The sequence below is a fragment of the Antedon bifida genome, chromosome 3, assembly GCF_963402885.1.
Source record: "Antedon bifida chromosome 3, ecAntBifi1.1, whole genome shotgun sequence".
NCBI lineage: Eukaryota > Metazoa > Echinodermata > Crinoidea > Comatulida > Antedonidae > Antedon > Antedon bifida.
In genome coordinates, this window is record NC_136228.1 from 22,100,663 (window position 1) to 22,125,563 (window position 24,901).

Below are 24,901 nucleotides of genomic sequence, written 5' to 3' on the forward strand. Positions count from 1 at the left end.
AATGTAAAATAAAACATGATATGATTTAACTGTTGATGGCCTATAACATAACATGTTAGGGCCTATATAGTGTAAAATACGATATAATTTACAGACACATAATAAAAGCTATAGGCTAACTACAGCAGCAGTTTTTTGTTTGTTTTTCTCAAACACAGTGAAATACAAAACAATTGGCACAATGACACGAACAATAGAAGCCTCAACAAGCCTGGCACACCTAACATATTGACTAACACCCCTATAAATAATAATGGAATAGTCCTATATTCAATACATGCCGAAAACTCAGGTTGATCCCCAATTCGTCATGTTCCAGGGTACGCGGTGCGTGATTGGGAATAGGCCTAGACTTCTTGTTTGATGTGTTGTTGTGGACGACTCAAACACAATTGCCGCCCGCCGTGGTGTGGTGGTCAAGGTGTGTGACCGAAACGGCCGCCGACTGAAACGGCCGCCAACATTTTCTATGGGACGCCAATTCCGCCGCAGCTAACAAGCCAATGCAGTATTATAAACGTACAGTAAAGCCTATGAAACCATGATGGAGAAAAAAAATAAATGAAACCAACCAATATATGTTTAAGAATAAAATCAAAGAATAAACGTATTTTTTAGTTAAGTTTTTATAAAAATAATGTTTATTATAATAATTCACCATTCTAAGCGCAATATAAATTTATTTAACGTATTCAAACAAATACTGTATCAATTATTGAAGTTAAAATAGGCAAAACAAAGACAAACGTACTGTAATAATATTAATATATGTTATGTAGTAAAGCTATTTATATTGTTCAAAGAATAAACGTATTTTTTAGTTACGTTTTTATAAAAATAATGTTTATTATAATAATTCACCATTCTAAGCGCAATATAAATTTATTTAACGTATTCAAACAAATACTGTATCAATTATTGAAGTTGAAATAGGCAAAACAAATACAAACGTACTGTAATAATATTAATATATGTTATGTAGTAAAGCTATTTATATTGTTACTTATTAGGTCTATAGTAAATTCAATAACATATGAAATTGTGGAATAATATTCAAACATTCTAACGTGCAAATAAAGCACTTTAAATGAAGTTGTGTCCTATTGTTTTACTATTATGTGTATCAACAACACCTTCGCGGGGCTAATTGTTTTGAATTTATGTTAGATGTTAGCGCATTAACCGCGCCTAGTCACATTATCTGTGGAGCTCCGCGTATCGGCGTCATCTAACATTACATAAAGACAATAATCTATTATTTGCACAGAAATGCCACGCACTTTTTGGTGCTTGCGTTTTCCTTTAAAATGGAGTTTTTTCCAATTGAACATTACTTTTTATCAAATTATCAACATGAACGCTTGTATCGAATGCCAACAACCTGTTATCGAGAATCAAGAAGGACTGCTATGTGAGGAGTGTGATAGATGGCAACATCGCGAGTGTGATAGTGGAGTGACGCGAGCAGAGTATTTAAGAGGAGTGGAGAATGGTTATATTGAATGGAGTTGCCGACAATGTTCTGAAAATGATCAACCGATGCCAGATGAAATCGATGTGTTTGCCGCCGACCTGGGACAGTTTGTTGAGCCAGAAGTACATCAGGAAGTCGAGATGGAGAATCCTTATCCACAGCCGAATCCTGTGGCAGGAAATGACGACGAGGGTGACGAAATCCAGTACGTAGTGGAGGAAGGCACATCGGCGAAAGGAAAGGTAAGGGTGTATTTTATATAGCTCTTTTCATAGTTCAGAATTTATTTTTGTTATTCATTCATTCATCTTTTATTTCGGAAAAAAAAGTAGATCCGTCTAGGATATAAAAGGAATTGATTTAATTTACATTCTTATTTTTTTTAAAATAATTATACCGTATTAGATAGTATTTGTTTTAGTGCTTATACATGTTATTCTTATGTAATAATTGTTGAGTTTCTCGACGTTTCGATCAATATAAAACTAAAAAAAATCATGCGCTTTTACTCAAAATGATCGTGAATTAATGATTAATAATGTGTGTATTTCTTTTTCCCTTTCTTCTTTACTCTACAGGACGTGGTAAGGTGGCCGTGATCCGTCGTAAGATAAAAGCTACAGCTCTGGAACGACCTTTCGACTCAGCAGCTGAAATCGTGGACACCATAATGCGTGATGACATCGGTGTTGGTCAAATTGCTCTTCATCCTACTCTGCCTAAACCTTCCAGCCTCGCAAGACAAGCCAACCTACGACGAAAGTTGTCCAGACCAAGGCATCCGTCCAACTTGCAATTCGAACTCCAAAACCAACATATAGCACCAGGCGATGAGATCCGAAGACAGTCACGACATGCCGTCATTGCAACACAACGATTGAACGGATACTGGGACGAGTACGTAAGAGGTGCACGAACTGCAAGATCGCTGCTGTTAGCATCAAGCCGTGTCATCAGCCGAAACGCACGTAATCCTTAGAATACAAATCAAGACTTCACTAATACAAATAGTGTAATATTTAATTAACTTTGCTAATGTACAAACATATTTGATTTAAGATATTTTGAAAAATAAAGTGTAAATCAATTCTCTATAATTACTATCTACTGTATGCAAACTAACTTATTTAAGCAATCTGATTATTTTATTATTATTATTATTATTATTAATGATTATTGAAATCTATTTTATTGTACATATATGAAATTAATTATAAAGTTCGTTTTGATTCATAATACATAAATAAATCAGGTTACTAATTGTAATATAATATTTAATGTAATGTGAAATAAAAATAATGATCTGTTTTTAATATTAAAGCCTTGACCACCATTAATTGTAAACAATTTAAAATAACAATAATCTGAATAAAATGTCCTCGTTTGTATTTTGAATAAAATCGTGTTGCGTATTGTTTAGCATTTGCTAGTGTCTGTGTGTGTATTGTTTGTAATTAAAGTCGCTATTGTTGCGTTGAATCGATTGTGTTGAGTTTGTGATGTCAACGCCCTAAGTTGTCTTTTTATCTAACGTAATTGTTATTAATTATATGTTATATGATTTAATTGCGAACATGATGACATTCCGCAACGAAACCGCTACAATTGTTTGATATAGTGTTACCGGTAAATAAAAAAAAGTAATGTATCTTAAAAAACTAATTCTTAAAAAAAGAATAAAATTTAATAATAAGGATATTTAAACATTTATTGAACTTAACTATATTGGTTTACTACAGTATTAGTACTAGGAAGAATTTAGATTTTAATATAATAATAGTAATTATTTATCATTTATTTTGTCCAATTCCAATTCTTTTCCTTACACTTTTACTGTATAGGCCTACATTTAAAAAATATATAAAAAACTCAATTATGTTTACACAATATTCATTATTATACGATAAACATAATAATACATAAATAATCAAAAAACATCTATCTGTTAATATTTATTAAGTCACATACGTCTAAAGTCATTTCAATCTGAAAAAAAAGTAAAACAATTGTATTAAACCACACGTCGTTTTGTATGACAAACGGCACACGCGGCGTTTCATACATTTAATTGCGTTTCAATTGGCGGCCGTTTCAGTTGGCGGCCGTTTCGGCTGTAAACCGTAGTGACGACCATGTTAATATAGAAGGTAGGCCTCGTTCATTAAAAAACAGTTAGTTCAGTATTTTTAATGATTTGCCATGCTCTTTATCTTCATCCAATAACATCAGTGGAAAGGTGGTATTGAAATAATTGTATCATTGTTGTGTAATGTACATACTGTAATGCAATGTATGTATAGGCCTACAATAAACTTGTCCCAAGTATGTAGTTATTTCGAGGCTTTTCGATTTGCGGGTTTCATTCGTTCTACTCATTGCAATATAAAACATTGAATTGAGAGTAAATTACATATACCATTTGTACAATAATAAAAAACACTTAAAAACATTAAAATCTCATGCAAAACATCAATACGTCGAAAAAGCTTATAAAAACAAAACAAAATATCATAGCTGTTCGTCTGAGTTTACAAGCTCAAGTAGTATACGTATGAAACGTCATATGTGCCAAAATATTTATCTTTTTCTAATATTAAGTCAAAACTCCGTATTTTTTAATTTTTACCTTAGGCTCCAGAAACCCAATGACAATGTTTAGATTATAAATGATCTACAGCAGGAAAGAATGAAAGTTCACTTTTCCCTGCCTACAGTAAAGAATGTTATCGTATCAAGGTAGATAACAAAGTGGAGACCTATGTTGTAGAAAATAATTGTTTCATACTATTTTTGTTTTAGTCCTATTTTAAGTGACATGAAATGTTCGTTTACTCCGTATATACTTTAACGGTTACTAAAAAAAATGACATGTTTAGAAAAAAAGAGGCCTAAGTTTAGGGTTTTATATGCCGTGTACATTTGGGAAAGTACTGGTAAAATTGATAGACATAATTATGCTGTATTTATGTGTATTAAAGGCTGCGTCGTCAAAATGTGAAACTGGGTCAAAAACAAAGAACATAAAAATGGCGACCCACAAAAAGAAGGAAATTTAACAAGATCAGAGATTTTATAGTCCGTTTTTTTAACTTACTTTATCGTGTTTTATATCATTTTATATCTTTTAATCAAGGCAAGTTGTTAGATTGCCTTGGGTGAATCAGAGAGGTATAAAAAAAATGGTTATGAAATATTTCTTACAAAATCGTACACATGTTGACCTTGTTTTGTCAGTGGATTATGCCATTGTATATTGTTTCTTTCTATCCAAACCCGCTATTGACACCAAATCACAGTTACCCCCCTGATTTTAATACCGCCCATAACAATTGTAAGCGAAACAATTAGGTGAGATCCGATTTTTAATAATAACAATGATTGATTACGTCATCGCGCGCGTAGTGAGATCACCTCCTGTCGTTTTCCTTTTCACTAATACCCAATACCCAACACAGGATATTGTACAACATTGTCGTGAGGTCCTACATTACCGGCGACCACGGGAAGTTAGTAGGTTATTTTTGCATCAGAATACAAGTTGTTCCCAGGATTATTCTTGGAAGGAATAGAAATTAGAGGAGTGTTCAATTGGAATTCAAACGTGTTATCTATTCTGTGGTGTGGAAACTTGGTCATAAACTTGTGATTTCCTCAAAAATACACTTGAGGTAAAAGAGCTCACACGTCAATAATATGGCCTCTAAACTATCTGCGATTTTCACTCTTGCTTTTGTTTTTCTGGAAATATCTTTTGCACGTGGTAAGTAAAACTGATTTTTCTTATAGGCCTATAAAATATCTTATCATATTTTTTAATAGTTTCATATAAATTGTTTATTAACTATAGTAAGAATCTAATAGTTAACATAGGCCTATTTATGATTTTAATAAAATGTAATTCCTACACTTTGGAATAATAAAATATCGCAGTATGATCTTCCTAATATTACTGTGCGTATAGGCCCTCTTATATTAAATAAATAAGTATATACTTTTAGCTACTCGCAGTTTCAATCAATGCTATGAAGGCCTACAAATCCTAATGCTTATATAGTTATTTAAGCGAGTCCAATGGATGAGCGATTGATTAAGGCAGGGCGCCGTACCTAAAGAGCCAACAATATCGGCATGTGTTCGAGGCCTACTCGCTCCTAATTAGGGTGGTGGAACAAGTCCTCTCTCGGATAATGACTTTAAATCGTTGGTCCAGTGTTAGGCTATACAGTTTGTCCGTGTGAACATTAAAGAATTCATTATTCGAGACGAGTAGATGATCACCCCGGTGAACTGGTTCATAGGTATTGATAGGAGAGTGATTTACTATTGGTAATCCTTGGCCACATGTGCCGAAATACATAAAATCAATAAAATTAACCAATCAGTTCCTTCTCCTGTAAGGTAACACAATACGTTTGAACGGTGGGCGTATTCCACGGGAAGGACTCCTTGAGGTATACCATGATGGTGAATGGGGGACAGTTTGCAAGAAACAGTTTTCGACCGTAACGGCTGCTTCAATCTGTAGACAGTTGGGGTACCCAGGTGTTTATCAAATGCTAAGTAAACAAAAACAAGCCAGGTAAGTTGGTTTTACAATTAGATATTCACAAGATACAACAAGAACAATTTCTTTTCGTAAAAATACAAAGAAATGTTGGTTGTGACAGCAATTCCGATTTAAACTGTACTATTATTAGGCCCCTATGCATTCTGCTAGTTTTAAGGTTCAGTCGGGGGAAATGGTACAACTGAATTGTTTACATTACAACATTTCTTAGAGAATAGCATATCCAAAATCGACAAAAATCGAGCTTAGATAGACGCGTGTAAACGATGGAAGCCTGTAGAATTAGCAGTTGCCAAGAGATCATAATTGATAACATTCAATCAAATTACAAATTAATCTGTGTTATTAATTCTACATAGACGAGGTATGCGAACAAATGTTCCAGAGAAGGTTTGGTTGGGAGAACTAAGCTGCGATCTAACTGATGAAACCATCGATGATTGTAGCCATGATGTGTGGGGTGAAACGGACTGTAAACACTCCTACGACGTGGGCCTATCGTGCTTCAGAGGTGCGTGAAATTCAGTTATAATCTAGACATAGGAAGTAGTTAATAGTAATGTTTTTACACGAAATTAGGAAGATAAATTTGTTTTCTTAATCACAAATGAAATGTCTAGAAAAATATATATCTACATTTTTTTCAAAATATGATCAATACGTTTTTCCAAAAATAATATACATATGAAATCGTGCTCATGATATGGTCGGATTTGTTGGTTTAAATTAAACAATTTTAACTTTATATTCACTGGCAGACAATTAGGCCTATATTTATTTTTATAATCATAATCTGCTTTCCTTTTATTTTCACAGCTTGTCTTGAAGGCGAATTCGGATGCGTCAGTGACGGAAAGTAAGGTTCATTATTTTTGGCAGTTTGGAAATTTAATTTTTCCGGTTAAGCTTGTTTCCTACCTCTTTAGCTACTCGTCTGTGAAAACGCACATTCACGCACGCCAGCACAGACGCGTAGTGGAACCATGCTTTATTATCAACTTACTCTGCCAACGAATAAAACACTGTGCTTATCTGATTCATTATACGTTTTATTTGTAAAATAGCTTAATTATAGGTCTAACGATAGCCACGATTCAGAGGAAGAAACACTAAAAACTATAGGCCTAATAGAATTCATATTTTTTTTTATTGTATGTTGATTTAATATAAGTAGCAAATCTTTGGTGAAGGGCATTGTTTCTACCATATGCTGATGGGCCATCAAGTATTCCTCCTTGTTTTTTTACTGCAATGCATTCAGATTGAAGTAGCATCTTTGTTAAATAGTTTTCTAAGAAACTCTTAAAATCTTAAAAATAAAACTCCATGTAGTCAAGAAGATTTCTATTCGATTTATAACCTAAAGAAGTTGGAAATAACCTGCCCTACATGTATACAAAAATGAAAGTACCGCCTATATGAAAATGATTTGAAATTAGTATTTCTAATTTTAGTTTTTCTCAGTACAATTATTTGTATCATTTCATTTCATTAAAAAATAAAATTATGTGCCTTTAGGCCTAAGGTAGTTGCACAAGATATGCCCACCGGGACACAGTCTACAGTTAGCATATTAATACTGAGTATCATGCATTGTTATAATATAATTTAATTACGTTTTTGTAATTCACTCAACGTTTATAACCGTAATGGTTTCCTCAACAGATGCATCGACTCAAACTTAGCATGCGATGGTTCACCAGATTGCAGTGATGGGTCTGACGAGGCTATATGTGAAAGAACAAGAAGTAAGTCACATTTTCAGTTATTTTTTAAAAATTATTTTAAATCAACTAAGCCTAACAGAAATAAAAAGCTCCACTAAATTATATTAGTTCAAAAAGCTCACAAACGAATATATAGTATACAGTAGAACCATATTAACCAGCATGGAACTCCTTAACAGTTTCCAAGTTTTTGTCAAAGTGATTAACCATGTCTTTCTCTCTGTTCGTTTCACGGAGAAAGTGTCCCAACTTAATAGGGGCGTTCCCGAATAGGCGTGTCCCTAAAGATGGATTTTATTGTTTTATTGCTGGATTTCTTATATACTGTATAATGTAAAGATGTAGTGTCCCCCTGAAAAAATAATTTTTTAAATTGTTTTTGTTGAATATGTCATTTTATTGTCACATACTAGTTATCCACTTTGAACAAAAATGGAATCGAACAAAAAAATTATTTACCTGAAAAACTGTAATTTAAAGCAAATTGGCTGCCAGCCAATGGGTTTTTGGTTGAATTTGACCATTAATTTGGTCATTTTATATGAGAAAAATGTTTTGTTTTGTTTTTTTTTTCACGGAAGGAATTAACTTTATTAAAACTACAAAATAACCTATTCAAAGTCTAATTTAGTTAATCTTCATCTTTAATGTAATTATTATTATTTCATTTGTTCTTGCAGATCGTACGTCATTCCATGAATTCCGTTATCATGATTCAAACGATATCAGAATCTTTTTCCAGAATCTCACGACAGCTTATCCTAATATTACCAAGATGTACAGTATCGGACAAAGTGTTGACGGAAGACAGTTGTACGCATTGGAAATAAGCAACAATGTTGGTGTACACGAGATTCGTACGTTATTTTACAATTTTTTCAAACTATTTTAAGACACTCCTCAGTGGAGACTCCTATTTAAATGCATTTAAATAATGGTTACCAAACTGACAAGCGCTCGCTTCTTTTGGTATACTATTAAATATTGTAAATGTAATTGTGAATTGTGAATACATAAATGTGTATTATGATGGGATAATGGGATAATTTCATAACAACGAGAGGAATATGACGTGTTTTAAAACTGCTGCCAAACCATTAAAGGAACACTTTATTCGATCACCTTAATCATTTTTCTACTGTATATAACTTAAAATAATACAGATTTTTTAGTATCTTTTTAGTAGTCTTATTAACAATTTTTGTCCTAGACGTAAAACGTTATTTGGATTTTAAGAATAGCAAAAATCTATAAATTCATTATAATATCCAGTTATACCATATTTACTTTAATTAATTTTAAGACGACTGCCTATGTATAATATACAGTATTCAAGACAGAGTAGGCCTATCAGTGTTTGCCATAAGTGCAGGGTACAATAAACGACATATTCAGCGGATGTACTTTTACTTACCATTGTTTGTTAATGTGTATAATAAATTTAAGATGTTAATATTTAACTTATATTCAATATAACTAGTAACGTTTCATTCAACAAATTATAATAAAATCTTAAGACTCTGTACTTATAACTTATCAATTTATTTGTTGACAGTTGAACCAGAATTTAAGTATATTGCTAACATGCACGGAGACGAGGTAACTGGACGCGAGTTGATCTTAAAGTTAGCTGAGTACCTTTGCAATGAGTATCATGCTGGTAATGCCACTATTAGGTATCTTTTCGACCACACCCGGATCCACCTGCTTCCAAGTCTCAACCCTGATGGCTTCGAGAAGGCCTTCCAGTTCTACAAAGAATTCGTAAGAAATAATAATCACCGGTATTATCATCTAAATGATCATAAATTCAATGTACATTTATTTAGCAATTACGTGGATCTTACCAAGAACATGTATTTTTTCTTTAGTTCTGAGACCCTTTACAAAATGCTCAACCGCGTAGGCCTAAAAAAATCTTCATTTGGTTTGAGGAATGTTCTCTTCTAATAAATTATTAAATAGATACTGCAACCGACCCAACAATTACGATACAATACGATATTATTTATTGTCATTTTAACAACGAGGTACAAATGAAATTTGGTTGGTTGCGGATGCGTGATGTGTGTATGAAAAAACATGTAACAAACGCGCGTACAGATGAAGTGTGATGATGAGTGATCTTGATGTTAGGTACTTTAAAACCAATCCCCATGACAAATATATTAAATCTGTTTGCAAGAAATAAAATGGTATAGCGACTTGTTCATGTAACTATACCATGCATCAGTGGACTAGATTGAAACTAAGCCAGAATAAGAACTTTTTGTACCTAACGTTTGCACCAAAATTATAACTCTCAAGGTCGACTAAATTATTAAATATTGTCTATGATATTTAATGTTTTAATTTCAGGATATGGTTATTGATGCCTATGGTCGTGAGAATTTGCATTCTGTTGATTTAAACAGGAACTTTCCGCGGCTAAATACAATTATGTATCGAAATGAAATTATTGGTGGCAAAAATCATCATCTGGGGTACGGCAAAGATACGACGAATTATGTGGTAAATTAATTTTGTTTTTTTAATGATTTGTATGCAAGCACACGCTACTTAGGACTCGTTTCGGCTTAGTTGTTTTGCCAGGTTAAGTTGGTTTCCTACCCACCAAAGTTAGCGATAACTGTGCCCGTGAAACCAGCTTGCTACCCGGGTAAATAACTAAGCCTGAACGGACCCTTAGGCCTAGTTATTATCAAGCTTTCTCTACTATCTATCTTATTGAATTTGGAAAATTATCGCAATAGTTGACATGCATGTAATTGGGAACGGACGTTGTTATGATGTTATGATTTTAAGCTCTGTCTACACTATCAAACCAGTTTAACAAAAACAAAAACTGTGATGTGCCCAAATATGGTAGTGATATGACATCATCGTGTTCATTTATCAGCACATTACATAACGTTTGATTGTGTAATTATCCTGTTTGAAGTTACTGTTTATGCTTTGTGTTAATTATCAGTGCCACACAAGTTATGTTTAATGTAGCAAATGTTTTGAACTTAGAAATGTATAACTATTTGTTTTTACTATTTTTCAACAGCCTGAACCCGAAGTACAAGCTTACATTGAATGGGTTGAGGAATACCCTTTTGTGCTATCTGCCAACATGCACGATGGCGATTTGGTAGCAAATTATCCATTTGATGACGTAAGATCCTTTAACGGGCGACCATCTTATACAATGAGTCCAGACGACTCTCTCTTTAGACATCTTGCACGAACATATTCGCAATCTCACGCTACTATGTCAACTAGAACACGCGCATGCTCAATATACAGTCGTACATTTGAAGATGGTATAACCAATGGTGCGAGTTGGTATACGGTCAAAGGAGGTGAGTTCTTATTATTTAAACATATAATAATGTTGTAACCTCCTTAAGCACATTAAATATGATAATGGTTAGGCCTACTAATATATGAACTAGGCCTAGTGTTTCCTACTAATATGAACTAGGCCTAGTAACAGACTAGTTTCACGTCAGGGAGATGATGTTTGCCCAACTCTGACGTGGTTCTACAAACTGTTCAGATAGATAATTAGGCATAAAGAACAAAGTCGATTCTGATGGGAATCCTACTCATGACATCATGGCAAACTTGGCGGTTTAGTGGTTTAGTTTACTTTTTCCTCAGTTTTATCAAAAAATGTGGTGTAGGCCTACATCCGGATGTACATTGGTACAACGATGTCAAGATTTTGGCATAGCATCATCTCAATACGTCTTCTTGTAACGTTAGTTTTGGTGAGAGCCAATGCAGTAATACCGGACACGATTTTAGGTAATTCAACAAACAAAACCATGATGATAAACAATATTTATTTTGTGTATTTCCTTTAAAGGCCTTCAAGATTATGATTATCTGCACACGAATTGTTTTGATATAACGCTCGAGTTAGATTGCATTAAATTCTCGTCAGAATCGGGATTAGAAAAGGAATGGGTTGACAACAAAGATGCGCTCATTCAGTACATGTACCAGGTAAGTCAATTGTAGTGGAACATTTCCACGGTTAATTCTTTACCATTCATTAGTGGTTCATGATGTCATCAGTCGGACTTGGTTACAACAAAGTAACTTTATATTACTGTATATTACTGCTACGGTTAAAGATCATGATGATGATGATGATGGTAGCGGTGTGTGTATTCCTTTCTGGCACATGTGATATCACATACACTAAAATAAAAAGTATGTAATATTATGTACATATTTATTTTTAACATTTCAGATTCATATGGGAGTAAAGGGTATTATAGCAAGCACTGACGATATGCCTATCAAAGGAGCGGTAGTACATGTAGGAGGACCAGGAATCAATCATGACGTCACCTCAAGTAAGTTGAATTGATTTTTGCTTTAATTGAAACAGATTTTGTTTAAATTCGCCACCATTGGTGAATGGTTAGAAATAATTTACCCATATATTTTGATCAACCATTTTAAACATTCAACATTTCCATGTTGTTACGTATGAATAAGAATATGTTAAAATGAACCATATTTATATTATCTATGATTTAATATCTATATACTTTTTCTTTAGCAAAAGACGGTGAATATTGGCGTTTATTGTTACCAGGTACCTACACAATAACAGTATCGGCGGAAGGATATTTCAGCAAAGGTTTCGTGGTTGAAGTAGTAGAAAACTCGGTGACGCCTCTAAACTTTGTACTCAGTCGACGAGAGGTACCATAACAAATAGTTTTTAAAAATTGTATTATATTTGTACCTTAACATAAGATGTATGTCAATATTATATATTTCCAAAGTATATTATTATAGTTTCCTAGCTACATTTCTAAATATTTTTTATGAACCATCTTGTCTAAATTGTATGATATGAATAAATAACGTGTGTGTTATGTACATTTTTATAAAACAAAGTCTGTACGTGTTCTGATTTCATTTTAATAATAAATTTATAAACGGAATTCCCGACACAAAATGTTGCGTTCTTCTTTTCGGGGAGGGGGATTTCTGGTTTGATCTGTATTACACTGGTCTTTAATGCAATATACCTTTCCTATTTATTTGATGTGATTGCTATTTTCACAAAACAATATTTGTTGTGATATGAGGATGTTTGTATTAGATGAGGATAGGTAAGGATGGTTGTCTTTATTACGTAATATTTTACCCTTTGACCCACATCACTCATATTCCAAGTCAATTGAATGCTTTACTACATTTTCACGTTTACAATGATTCTCTACCGACCATGTTTAAGTAGAACATCTATTAAGGGGACACTTTTAAGAACCAACAAATTTTCCCCTTAATAGGGGCTTCCCCCCGAAGTGAAGAATTCTACCATCAGTTATTTTAGCCCAATATATACACGTTTGCGGTACGACGTTAGTACGAAACGGTAATTAAAATTGCATAATCATATAGATACGCGGTCGATATTTATTAATGTTACTATACTATCGTATATTCTGCAGGCATGGGTTGAGTTGGAAGCCATCACAATACACAACAAGATGTCTCGTGCGTCACTGGATCATTTCATTTGGATCTTGGTCTTATGTACGTGGTCGATTTATTCATAAGATTGTTGTGGACAAAGTGTAACTCGAATTTCTCGCTTTAAAGTGGGCGGTTACAGATAAATTTAAAGATTACCTATACATGGCCTGTGGTACACGAGTGATGACTGATAGTAACCCTCTCACATATGTACTTTCTATTCACTACAAACCAGGTAAATTAAACATTGACGCCAATGCTCTGTCCTGCAGACCTCATGACATCAAACCCAACCGACAGTATGAAGAACAACAAGAATCTTGAGGCTAGGTTAAAAGGTAAAGCTGTGTTCTCGTGATACTGTATGATGAGCACTCTTTTCCTACAATATGGTGTATCCATCAACACTCCATCTGTCAATTCATCCGACACTATTCCACTTATATATTGATTGGACGAACATACAGCAGAAAGATCCAATCATCAACCAAGTCATAAATTATGTCAAAATGGGTAAGAAACCAGACTCCTCGATAGGGTTACCCGATGAATGACTTATTCTTAGAGAGTTTGGAAAGCTTCAACTTCGTAATGCTATTTTATACAGATGTACAACCAATCCAGCTATAAAGGGACTTCACAACGAATTAGGTCATCTTGGTGTTGAGCGAGCGCTGGCGTTGGCAAGAGACAGGCCCCGAATGAGTGCAGACATTGAAAGCTGGATTATACATTGTGGTAGGTGCATAGCCAGGACAATACCCCAGAAGCTTGTACTTTAAATTTAGTACTCTTTTAGTATACCATATATAATATAAAAATGTAAAAATATATAAAGTTGAAATGTAATTAAAGTTGGAGTGTCCAGCACGTCCGATGGCAAGAGGTAAAAAGAAAGAAATCTCCCACATGATATAGAAATGCAGCACAGTTGGTATCCGGTTAGTAATACCTGCATTAATCAACTAACGCTAATGACTGGTCATTTGCCACCAAATGAAACTCTATTTAAACAATACTACGATCAAAGAAGAGAGGTGGGAGACTGAAATTAACCAGTTGAACTGCAATCTTCACCTTCTAACAAAGTAAGGTTTTTATTCTCAAAGGTTCCTTAAAGAGAATGAAAGAAAGATCACCACCACCGTAAAAATGGAAACTATATTGATCCAACAACAACGGTTCCACATTTTCTGCAGAATAGAGAGTAGCAATGACGTTGCACAGACTATCCACTGGATTGCCATTCAACAAGACCGCGAATCAGTTTGGTTGTGCAAAATCAATCGCTTGCATGGTCTACCATGAAGATTGTGTTTATTATACCACTTCAATTTATAATCAATAACATTGATAATTGACATCCAACTAACAGATGGGACAAACACGGTGGGTCTATCTTTGTGGGGAACCCACACGTCCATAGAGCTGGTCATGGACCAAAAGATACAAGCGAGTATCGTTTTGGTAACCGAATATAAAAATGTCAAGCGGATAGAGTCGACAACGTCAATGTCTGTAGAGGTATGTATAATAACATTAAGTTAAGTTTTATAATAAGCTTTGGACATTCCATTTACAAACAAAATTAAATGACTGCACTATATGTGACTGCCATTCAAAAATAATGCAATATAATTATTAAATTATCGGGTTTAATTTCACCATTCTTTGCAATTATTTTTTTTCATTTCTCCAAATATATATGTATATTCATTTCTTTCAGACATTTAACAATTACTATAGAATGACTTTATATTATATTCCGAATGATGAGACCCGAAAGAATCCGCCCCTGGTGACAGTGATACATCTAAATCCATGGGTCCTGTAGACAAACGAAAGTACATTGTCTTCGAATCTCAGCTGCTAGGTTTGTTTGGTACATGCACTGCTTGCCACTAACAGGGACCTGTGTTACAATTACACAAAGATGTAGGGTATGTGCAATATCGGAACGGACATATTATCGCCATCAAGAACAATATCTGCAGCCAAGTATTGTGAATGTTTGGAAACTTTAAGAATATCTAAAACTACAGTAATGACAAATGTTCTTTTTAGGTGGGGATACCAGAATGGAGAGTCCGGGGCATACAGCCAAATTCGGATCATAGATAGACATGTTGTGATTGTTGTATGTTACAACAGGAAAAAAAGGATGCAGCAACACAAATGGACAGGTTTAGGCTCTGAACAAGCCATCAAATTAGCCGAACCACCAGCATCCCAATAACAACATTTACAGAATTGCCAACAATAAACTTTTCACACAGCAATGACAAATCAAGTGTGGAATGTCACAGGAAAGGATAGAGGAAATTCATGCTAGAAGTATCCGACTTGAAGAAGATGTGAGTAAAATAAAAGTGGCACTAGTCATCATCTGCCTTAAGATTACAGGGAGAAGGTGTACTTTATAATCTAGATTTTTATGAAAATGTAGGAGTTGGAATTAAAACTTGAAATAAAGAATTGTAATTAAAACTTGAAATAAAGAGTTGTAATTAAAACTTCGAAAATTTCTGTGAAGGTCTGGAAGACCAGAATTGCAGAAAACTGATTTTGAAATTTAATTTTACACAACTTCCTTAAAGAGAATGAAGAAATGATCACCACCACCGTAACAATGGAAACTGGCAAGCAGATTAAAGAGAAAGGCACCACGGTCTAAGCGGATGGGATGAACATGTCACCAGTCAAACTTAGACAGAATAAATAATTACAATTACACAAAGATGTAGGGTGTGTCAGGAAAGGAGAGAGTGGTACAGGTCTCTATAGCTTTAAATCCATTGAGACCAACCATACTGTTTTTCACATGCAAAATTGACTTTGGACAACCTAATGCACAGATATTGCAATTAACATTAGACCTAGCATGTATGTTTATTTCACTTTGATAGTAAATACTCGTATTTTTCCTAGGCACCCTGTTATCTGCAAAAATAGGCAATCGGGAAACAAAAAACCAAGGTTTTGGTAAAAAAAGAAAAGCACAAAGTTATGGTGACACCTCATGGACCAAAGGTAATCTGTTTGGCAAATCCTGAAATGGAACATGCGCCAACCATGGCCGAAAAGCAGGCGTTGGCAGATGCTGATCTTGGTGAAAAGGTTATGTCAATCAAGCATTCTAATATGTCACCATCCAAGCTGAAGGAAGTAATGATGGAGGTTTTTCCAAAGCTTACAGAAGGTGGTGGCTATGAGCTGCTTTCATGCTCCGGCAACAATAGGGTTTTAGTCCCAATAAGTACACAATTTTTTAACCATATATTTTATAAACTGTAAACAATGTTAAAGGGTTAAAAAAATATGAAATATAATTGTTTGTCCCTTAAACAATAAAAGTTTCATTTATTATAAGCGCGTGGTGAAGCAGAAAGAAGCTGTGGCGATATGACCCTGTGTTACAGAGTAGGAAATGATTATGCATTTGAACCGTACACTGTTCGTTCTGCAGATAGTACTTTAAAAAAAGAACATCAACAACAGGCTAAGCTGTAGCCACCAAGGCCTAGCAGGTTGGATACAACCGAATGGTGCCATTGTGGCAATTGTAGGCATATGCTGTAGGAATGTTGCTGTTGTCACGCGGCAGGTGAATTTACAAGGAAGAGAGTAAATGACCTGGAATGTATTGTATTAACAGAATGTTTTAAGAAAATTTGCCTAGACCAGGAAGTTTTAGAGGTTGTGTTTTCTTCTAGGAGGTTAACTGTTAGGCGAGAACTTTAATATTTTTATAGACTTACTGCAAGCTAATAAAGAGTGGAACAGAGGTAACTGCATACAGCATAAAGGCAACTGATGGTAGACTCGGTAGTGGAAAATGGAAAAAAAATAAAACATTCACAATTTATTTGAACATTTCTTATTATTAAATAACAATTTATGAACAATCCCAGAAGACGAATGATACGATTGAGGACTTCTTATTATCTACTTATTATTATCCTCCAGTCGTCGGAGTTGATCCTCCAGTCGTTGGAGTTGATCCTCCAGTCGTCGGAGTTGATCCTCCAGTCGTAGAAGTTGATCCTCCAGTCATCAGGAAATGATGGATGTGTTCAACAGAACACATTGGTTTTTTCGTTACACCAATTGTGGTTGATCTGCATGAATTCAACATCTAATAAATTCTGACCGTAATAAAAACTGTCAGAACGGAAATGCAAAGACTTGTTCAGTGAAAGATGTTAGCTTTGATGGAATTGGGTCTTTCCAGAAAATTGTCATTGAAAGATCACAGAGACAATCAATCTTTACAGTAACCCAAGCAAAACTGAATTTAGTCTTTTCAATAAAATGATGAAGCAGTTTTTAGAGGCTATTAGTATTAGTATCATCAATTTTTAAAATAATTTGAAATCGATATAACAGAGGAAAGAAGAGACAGGCAATGGAGAGACATACGAGGATGATGCTAAAAGCTATGACACATCGATGTATTCATTAGCCATTGACTTGAGTTCAAATCCCAGTTTCTAATGCCAAGTAACTACCGTATTTAATACGGTATTTTTTTAATAGCGTATATATATACGGTATATTTCTGGAAGCGGAAATGGCGGTCACAAAAAAATACCGTATTTTGTATACATATTTTCCCCACCAAATTTGTGGATAAAATACAGTATTTACAAATCTTTACCGTATTTTCTGTACCCTTTTCTGCTGCCAATAAAAAATGCCCTATATTTTTTTACCTGTGACATGAGGTCAACATCGTGTTGTGATTTGATTTTATGTATAGTATATAGGTTTATTCGGCGAAAATGTGGAGCGAAGACGTTATGGTATTTACTATAAATTTGTGAGGGGAAGTTAAAATTTCCGGACAACTAAAAGGCAATAAAAGGGACAACCACCTTTATAAAGACATTTCTAACAAAATAAAGCAGGATTATTGAATAGACTTGTCTCCAAAGCAAGTAAACTCAAAGCTAAGAGCCTGCGAAAGCAGTACAACATGGCAAAAAAAATAACTCGGAGTCTGGGAGGGACAGAATTGCTTGTCCCCATTACGAGGTTTTGGACAGAATATTAGAAGATCGGGCCATACAGTAGCTGCCCCTCATTACCTAATGGATCAGAACCAGGTACAAAGTAGTAGAAAGTGAGGTGTAAAACTAAAAATAAAGCAGAATTACGGAATAGGTCTCTAAAACAAGTAAACTCAAAGCTGAAGAGCCTGCGAAAGCCGTACAACATTGCAAAAAAATAACTAAGTGGAAAGCGGAAAATATGTGGAGATCGAGATTTCGAGTGGGAAATTCCACGAGAGTGGAGTTACAGTGTGCACGCTCAGTATACTTGGGTCAAACACAGACTTCCGGCTCACGTACAGTTTAGGTAAAAGGATGAATTTTAACACGACCACCCAAGTATTTTTTTAGCAGAAACGGGGTACTAAAAAATATGGTATAGAATATACCGTATTTTATACTGTATTTTTATACCATATTTTAAGCAGTTGCAGCAGAAACAGGCCCTATGAATGAGCAACTAGATAGATGCTGCATCTGCAAACGGATTCACTTTTTTTTACTGCATCCAATCAAAAGTGGCTGAAAAACTGCAGAAAGAACTACATGACTGTGCTTTGAAAATAAAGTCACAAGCAGCGGAAATACAATACAATTTTCTCTGTGTACAGTAGGTAGGACTGAACCACATGTGCAAATCAAACTATCGCCAAATACCAAGCTCAGCTATGAATATAATAAATGGGTCCAAAAAAGAGAAAGTACAGAAGAACAGGGAAAAGTTGTTTAGTCATTAAATTAAATATAACTTTTTTTTATTTGTAAATCATGAGCCCACGAGATATGATATTTGTAAAATGTAAAATAGGATATTTTTGAGAAATGGTGTATTCAAATATAATAAAAATAATTTTTAATCACTCATTTGGATAATTTTTGCACACTTTATGTTTCATCTGAATTTCCATATTGATAAACATAAAAAGGTCTTTTGAAACCTTTTAAAAGAGTATGGTATATTTGTTTCTTTTTCTATTCCATTTCTTTCTGTTTATATTTTGGTAAAACTGTTGTCACTAACCTGTTGTTTTGTGTGTTATCATACTTTACCAAAATTAAGTCACTCTGATGTTATAGCTAAACAATGATTTTGACTTGACTTTCGAGGCATGTTATTTAACACGATTGACCACTAAATATCTGTTATTCAAATGCTTCTGGGGAGTCCGAAAGAGATAACTTCCAGCTAACATTCTTCCAGTATATATATATTATCATATACCATCTGTATGGTAGTCACTTTTTGATTTCTTTCTTTCACAATCCATTTTATCCACTTCTTTTTCATGACATGTCTGGATTAATTTCAACTCAATCTCGTCATAACCCTTGCATATTTGTGAACTACTCAGTCTGGATTTCAATAGACGTTTATAAACTTTCTCATCCAATCTCATCTGCTCTGTTGCATTCAGTTATTATGTTGTTGTACAGTAACACTTATTATTGTGTAATTTAAGTTTATTTCCAGTGTACAATATTTTTACACATATCTCCTCATAAGTTGCCTTAGTGCGAGGTTAGATTTCAGTTGCTCATAAGCATTGTTGCCATGCAACATCCTTATTCACTTGCTCTTTTGCTTGAAGAAATTAACATCAATTAATAATCTAACAGTGTTAGCTATAACATCAGGTTAAACACATTGGGTAAGTAACAATTCATTTTAAAAAAATAAAGAGTGACCTCTGACTTCTGTACAAGACTGTTCAATTTGTGTTCAGAAATTATCTTGATTGAAATTTTATAAGATTACAATCTAAAATTTTATTTTTGTGTATATTGCTTTCAATGTGCATGTTGTTAAGATGTACATAAATTTAAGAAGTATTTTAACTTTTTGTTATTTTTAAGCAAGTCAATCTTTGTACTGTATTGTCAAAAAAGTTATACCAAATCAGAACAAATAAAACAAACATTTAACATTGTAATAAATTCTTCAGAAAAATATTATGCAAACAAGCAAGCAAACATGGCTTCAAAGGAAGTCGAGTTCGATAGAAGAAATGGTGAAGAAACTATAGCATCAGTTGGAGCGCAATGTAAATCATGAGGGGTCAGCTAACGCTATGGAATATGAAGGTAACACAAGAATTTTTAGATGTTCAATCATCACCATAGGTGGTCTACATTACGCATTGCTATCACCATGGAGGTTAGCGCATACGAAAGCCTTCTAAGAAAGACAAAAAAGCCAAGTTTATTGCTAAAAGCACTGATGTCAGTTATTTTTACTGAAAAGGAAATGGCGAATTGGCAAATAAGAAGCCATTGTGTCCAAAAACAAAAAACCACATCAACCATCCTACAGGAGCAGAAGCAGTTTGGCGCTGCTGGCTTTAAGCTGAGAGAAGACGAGCTCACAGAAACAATTAATAGCAAATGCAGATATTACACTTTTAAATTAAAAAACCACCATGACAGAAATGAGGAAATTCTTGGTTACTATTACCAATAATCATTGGTGGGGGTCACTCATGTTTATGAGCCATAAGATGCCTTTGCTGCATGTAAAGACTTGCCAAATGGAGAGGTTCTTCAGATATTGATGTTAGGCATTTCATCATCATTAGTATACAGGTGCAATCTGATATAGAATCATCTTGTGCAACCTTTCTTAATTAGAATCAACTTCCTGGCGGGAAATACTGTAAATAGATTTACAGGTATTGATGATCATTATAGGAATATCATCGCATTAGAAATTTAGTTGTAATAATATCACGACAGTTTAAAAAGGATAACACAGTTTGCTTTCAGGCAACCGACATGTCATCTTGTGCAACCATCTTTCATAACAGAAAGGCGTGGGAAATGGGCCCGGCGCATCGTGTGAAGTCGGAACAAAAAGAAAAAAGATAGAGAAATTTCTAAAACATCTGTATCCTCGAGACACATTCAAGACAGAGAGAGTATTTGGATTACTGACCATTACATAAAGTGAGCTTCGAATGCCAGTTTCAGTATGTGAAAAGTAGCATAATGCATAAATGCAATAAGACGTCGGAATGGCTTTCAAAAAAATCAGATAAGGAAGAATTACTTTCAAAGGCCTGAATGCTTGGTTTGCGAAGCAAACAAATTGATGCAGAAAGACCACAAACCTTAGCAGAAGATAAGAAGCAGCACATAGATGACAATCGCAAAGGCATGGTGGAAAAAGCTGATAGAGCTAGGTTGTTAAATGAAAACACGCTAAACGACTTGATGCAGTATGGAGAGCTGCGGCAGGACAAGTATGAATTCGAATTTGGAGGTGCTAGCAACAAAGAAGAAAGAAACTAATGACGGCTATAAAAATACTAACAAATTAATGTTTCTTTTTCTTATTTTTAACACTTGCATACATACATATTAAAAAAAAAATCATGTGACACTGAAAAGGCGCGCAAAGTTACGTATGTTTACTTTGCGTATGCTCCTTCACAACCTTACTTTTCGCGTTTTGATGAACAAGTTTTATTATATCACTGCTAAATATGCTCTGCTGTAAGAAGGACTCGACCAACATCGTCCATGTGGTAAGTTAAGTCAAATTATTTAGTTCCACATCATATACTACTATTTAAGATAGATAATTAACTGTAATTTGTCGTTAAAAGAAATGTTTGATTCTTAGCCTCGATCCATCCCCCGGCGCACCAACACATATCGTGTGACGTCGCAATAAAAACAAAAAAGATCGAGAAATTTCTAAAACATCTGTATCCTCGAGACACATTCATTCAAGACAGTAGTCTTAATTAGGAAATACATGTTGACACAATCTCAATCCCTCCTGATAGTGGTTCAGCTTACCGTTATACCAGGTATATACTAGGTACACTGTAGATATCTGCCATACATGTTCCACAACGAACCGGACAGTGAGACGCATCCTACCAGGTTGAACAGATCCCTTCGCTCCCCTGTGTTTTTTATGGAAAAGATTAACAACATTAGTGCAAAGAGCCACTGGGAGAGATAAGCCCCTCTAGAAAGGTAAACAACACCACCAGCTATGAGTTAAAAGAACATGTACAAGTAATAATATTAGTGGTGAGAGAGTATTTGGATTACTGACCATTACAGCTCCGAACTCCGAAACAGTTTGAGTTGTGTGGAAAGTAAGATAGTGATGCAATAAGACGTTGGAATGGCTTTCAAAAAAATCAGATTTAAGGAAGATTACTTTCAAAGGCCAGAATGCTTGTTTGCGAAACAAACAAATTGATGCAGAAAGAACACAAACCTTAGCAGAAGATAAGAAGCAGCACATAGATGACAATCACAAAGGCATGGTGGAAAAAGCTGATAGAGCTAGGCTGTTAAATGAAAACATACTAAACGACTTGATGCAGTATGGAGAGCTGCGGCAGGACAAGTATGAATTCCAATTTGGAGGTGCTAGGAACGAAGAAGAAACAAGAGTTGCTTTAGTGAGAACTATTCAAAGGTCACATGTATTATAGATTGCACAGAAATCTTTGTCCAGCGTACAAAGGACTTATGCAGCGTGCACAAACCTATTCCAATACAAAGCATACTTACATACTTATTTAAAAAAAATTGACATGACCTCACTTCATCTCAGTATACAGTATAATATTTTTTTTAAGTAATTGCTATTAATGATTTCATTTCAACCAGGAAAAATAAAGTTTCAGGCACTTGTCAAATCATGATAATAGTTGAAGTTGCGTAATCATGTGCCATTGAAAAGGCGCGCAAAGTTACTTGGTTACGTATGTTTACTTTGCGTATGCTGCTCCTTCACAACCTTACTTTTCGGGTTTTGATTAACACGGTTTATTGTATCTATAAGTATAAAATATGCTCTGTTGTAAGAAGGACTCGACCAGCGTTGTCTACGTGGAAAGTTAAATCAAATTATTTAGTTCCAGTTCATATACTACTATTTAAGTTTGATAATTAACTGTAATTTGTCGTTTGAAAAGTTTGATTCTTAGCCTCGATCCACACATGGGCCCGGCGCATATTGGAGAAATGGAGGGCGCTGTCACACTGATCGGACGTGCATGATAAATCGGTTAAACATGCCTTTTTAAATCGGCTTATGTTCACATTTAGTAACCATCCAAGAAATTCGACAGTATCGATCAATGTAGAGATGATATACAGAGATGAATTGAGAAGAACACGAACAGGCAGCAAGGTGGCAAACGAGAGACTTACAACATTGTGGAACGAGTACCGCGAGGGGCAACGTAGTGTACATACGTTCGCTAATGTTGGGCTCCAACTCAAGACATGGGCAGGCTGGACCTGGATGATCACACCGCAAAACGTGATAAGGAGCGATACGAAAGGTCACAAAAAAGAACTGAAAAAAAAAAGAAATGTATTGCTGTGGAAGTTTTGTTAGATCTCCAATTAGGTGAGGCTAATATGGAAGATGTTTCTCCTGTAGAAAACATATGTGTCTGTGTTGACATATCAACTCCAAACTCTACTATGTGTTGTGCTGACATAGATGTCTTACAGGCCCAGTCACAGGCCTTGTTACAGGAGTCGCCAATAACAGAGTTAACTTTTAAAAATGACAATGAGCGAACTCATTTCTACACAGGGTTGCCTTCATTTGCAGTATTGATGTTGGTTTTTGAACTAGTTAAAAAAAGATTCCCGAGTAGAACATCAGTAAGTCGATTCCAGCAGTTACTAATTGTACTGTTCAAACTTAGACTGAACCTTAGAAATCAGGACATTGCGTACCGATTTCATATAAGTGACTCAACAGTGTCGAGTTTTTAATACGGGACTGGATGCCATGTCTATGCTGAACAAGAGCTTATTGTATGGCCAGAAAGGGAGGTGTTGTGGAAAACCATGCCAATGCAATTTCGAATTGCATTGGAGTCGAAGGTAGCAGTAATAATTGACTGTTTTGAGGTTTTTTGCGAGCGGCCCTCAAGTCTTGAAGCGAGGGCACAACTGTTTTTCAGCTACAAGCACCACAATACAGTAAAGTTTTTAATTGGCTGCACTCCATGCAGGTAAATTTCATATTTGTCTGCAGCATGGGGAGGCAGAGGTACAGATAAGACCATAACATTGACGTCAGATTTTTTTGATTATCTGCTACCTGGGGATGTCATCCTTGCCGACCGAGGTTTTGACATAAAAGATGATGCTGGGTTTTATGGTTGCAAAGCAAAGATTCCTGCTTTTAAGAAGGGAAAACAACAGCTGTCTGCTCTTGAGGTGGAAACCATAAGAAAAATTGCTCATTTACGAATTCATGTGGAGAGGGTCATCGGTGGTGTCCGTCAAAAGTACTCAATTTTAAGTTCAACATTACCAATTGAGTACATGACAACAGACAGTACAGCTCAGGATACGAAAGCATCAGCGCCTCTGCATCATACAGCTTGCTCATAACAGGTGGAAACTTTTCCTCAACCTCTACTGGAACAAATGCCTCACAGTATTTAGGCAAAGTACTCAGGACTACAGATTTTGGTGCAATCAGTGCCAGCTGCTCGACAAGGAATGCAAGCCCTGGGTCATTCATGACATGGAAAGCCGTTGTGCGTGTTTCCACTGATGTTGTAGTAGTTGAAACTGGTGGATCTGGGGTGCCCTCATCAAT

At 35.0% G+C, this 24,901-nt stretch overlaps 2 protein-coding genes across 2 annotated transcripts; both read left to right on the plus strand.

Moving 5' to 3' along the window:
• The first annotated feature begins 1,353 nt into the window (after window positions 1-1,353).
• On the plus strand, window positions 1,354-12,484 carry LOC144838249 (carboxypeptidase E-like). The gene is made up of 12 exons (XM_078693600.1): window positions 1,354-1,696; window positions 2,053-2,442; window positions 5,873-6,053; window positions 6,401-6,552; window positions 6,858-6,883; window positions 8,400-8,625; window positions 9,324-9,532; window positions 10,127-10,279; window positions 10,821-11,115; window positions 11,625-11,764; window positions 12,015-12,120; window positions 12,330-12,484. The coding sequence occupies exons 1-12, from the start codon at window positions 1,354-1,356 to the stop codon at window positions 12,482-12,484; spliced, it is 2,376 nt and encodes a 791-aa protein (XP_078549726.1).
• An 11,075-nt stretch (window positions 12,485-23,559) lies between these two features.
• LOC144838250 (uncharacterized) lies at window positions 23,560-24,690 on the plus strand. Its single transcript, XM_078693601.1, is given in 1 exon segment — window positions 23,560-24,690. A coding segment is annotated over 1 exon segment (1,131 nt).
• The last annotated feature ends 211 nt before the right edge of the window (window positions 24,691-24,901 follow it).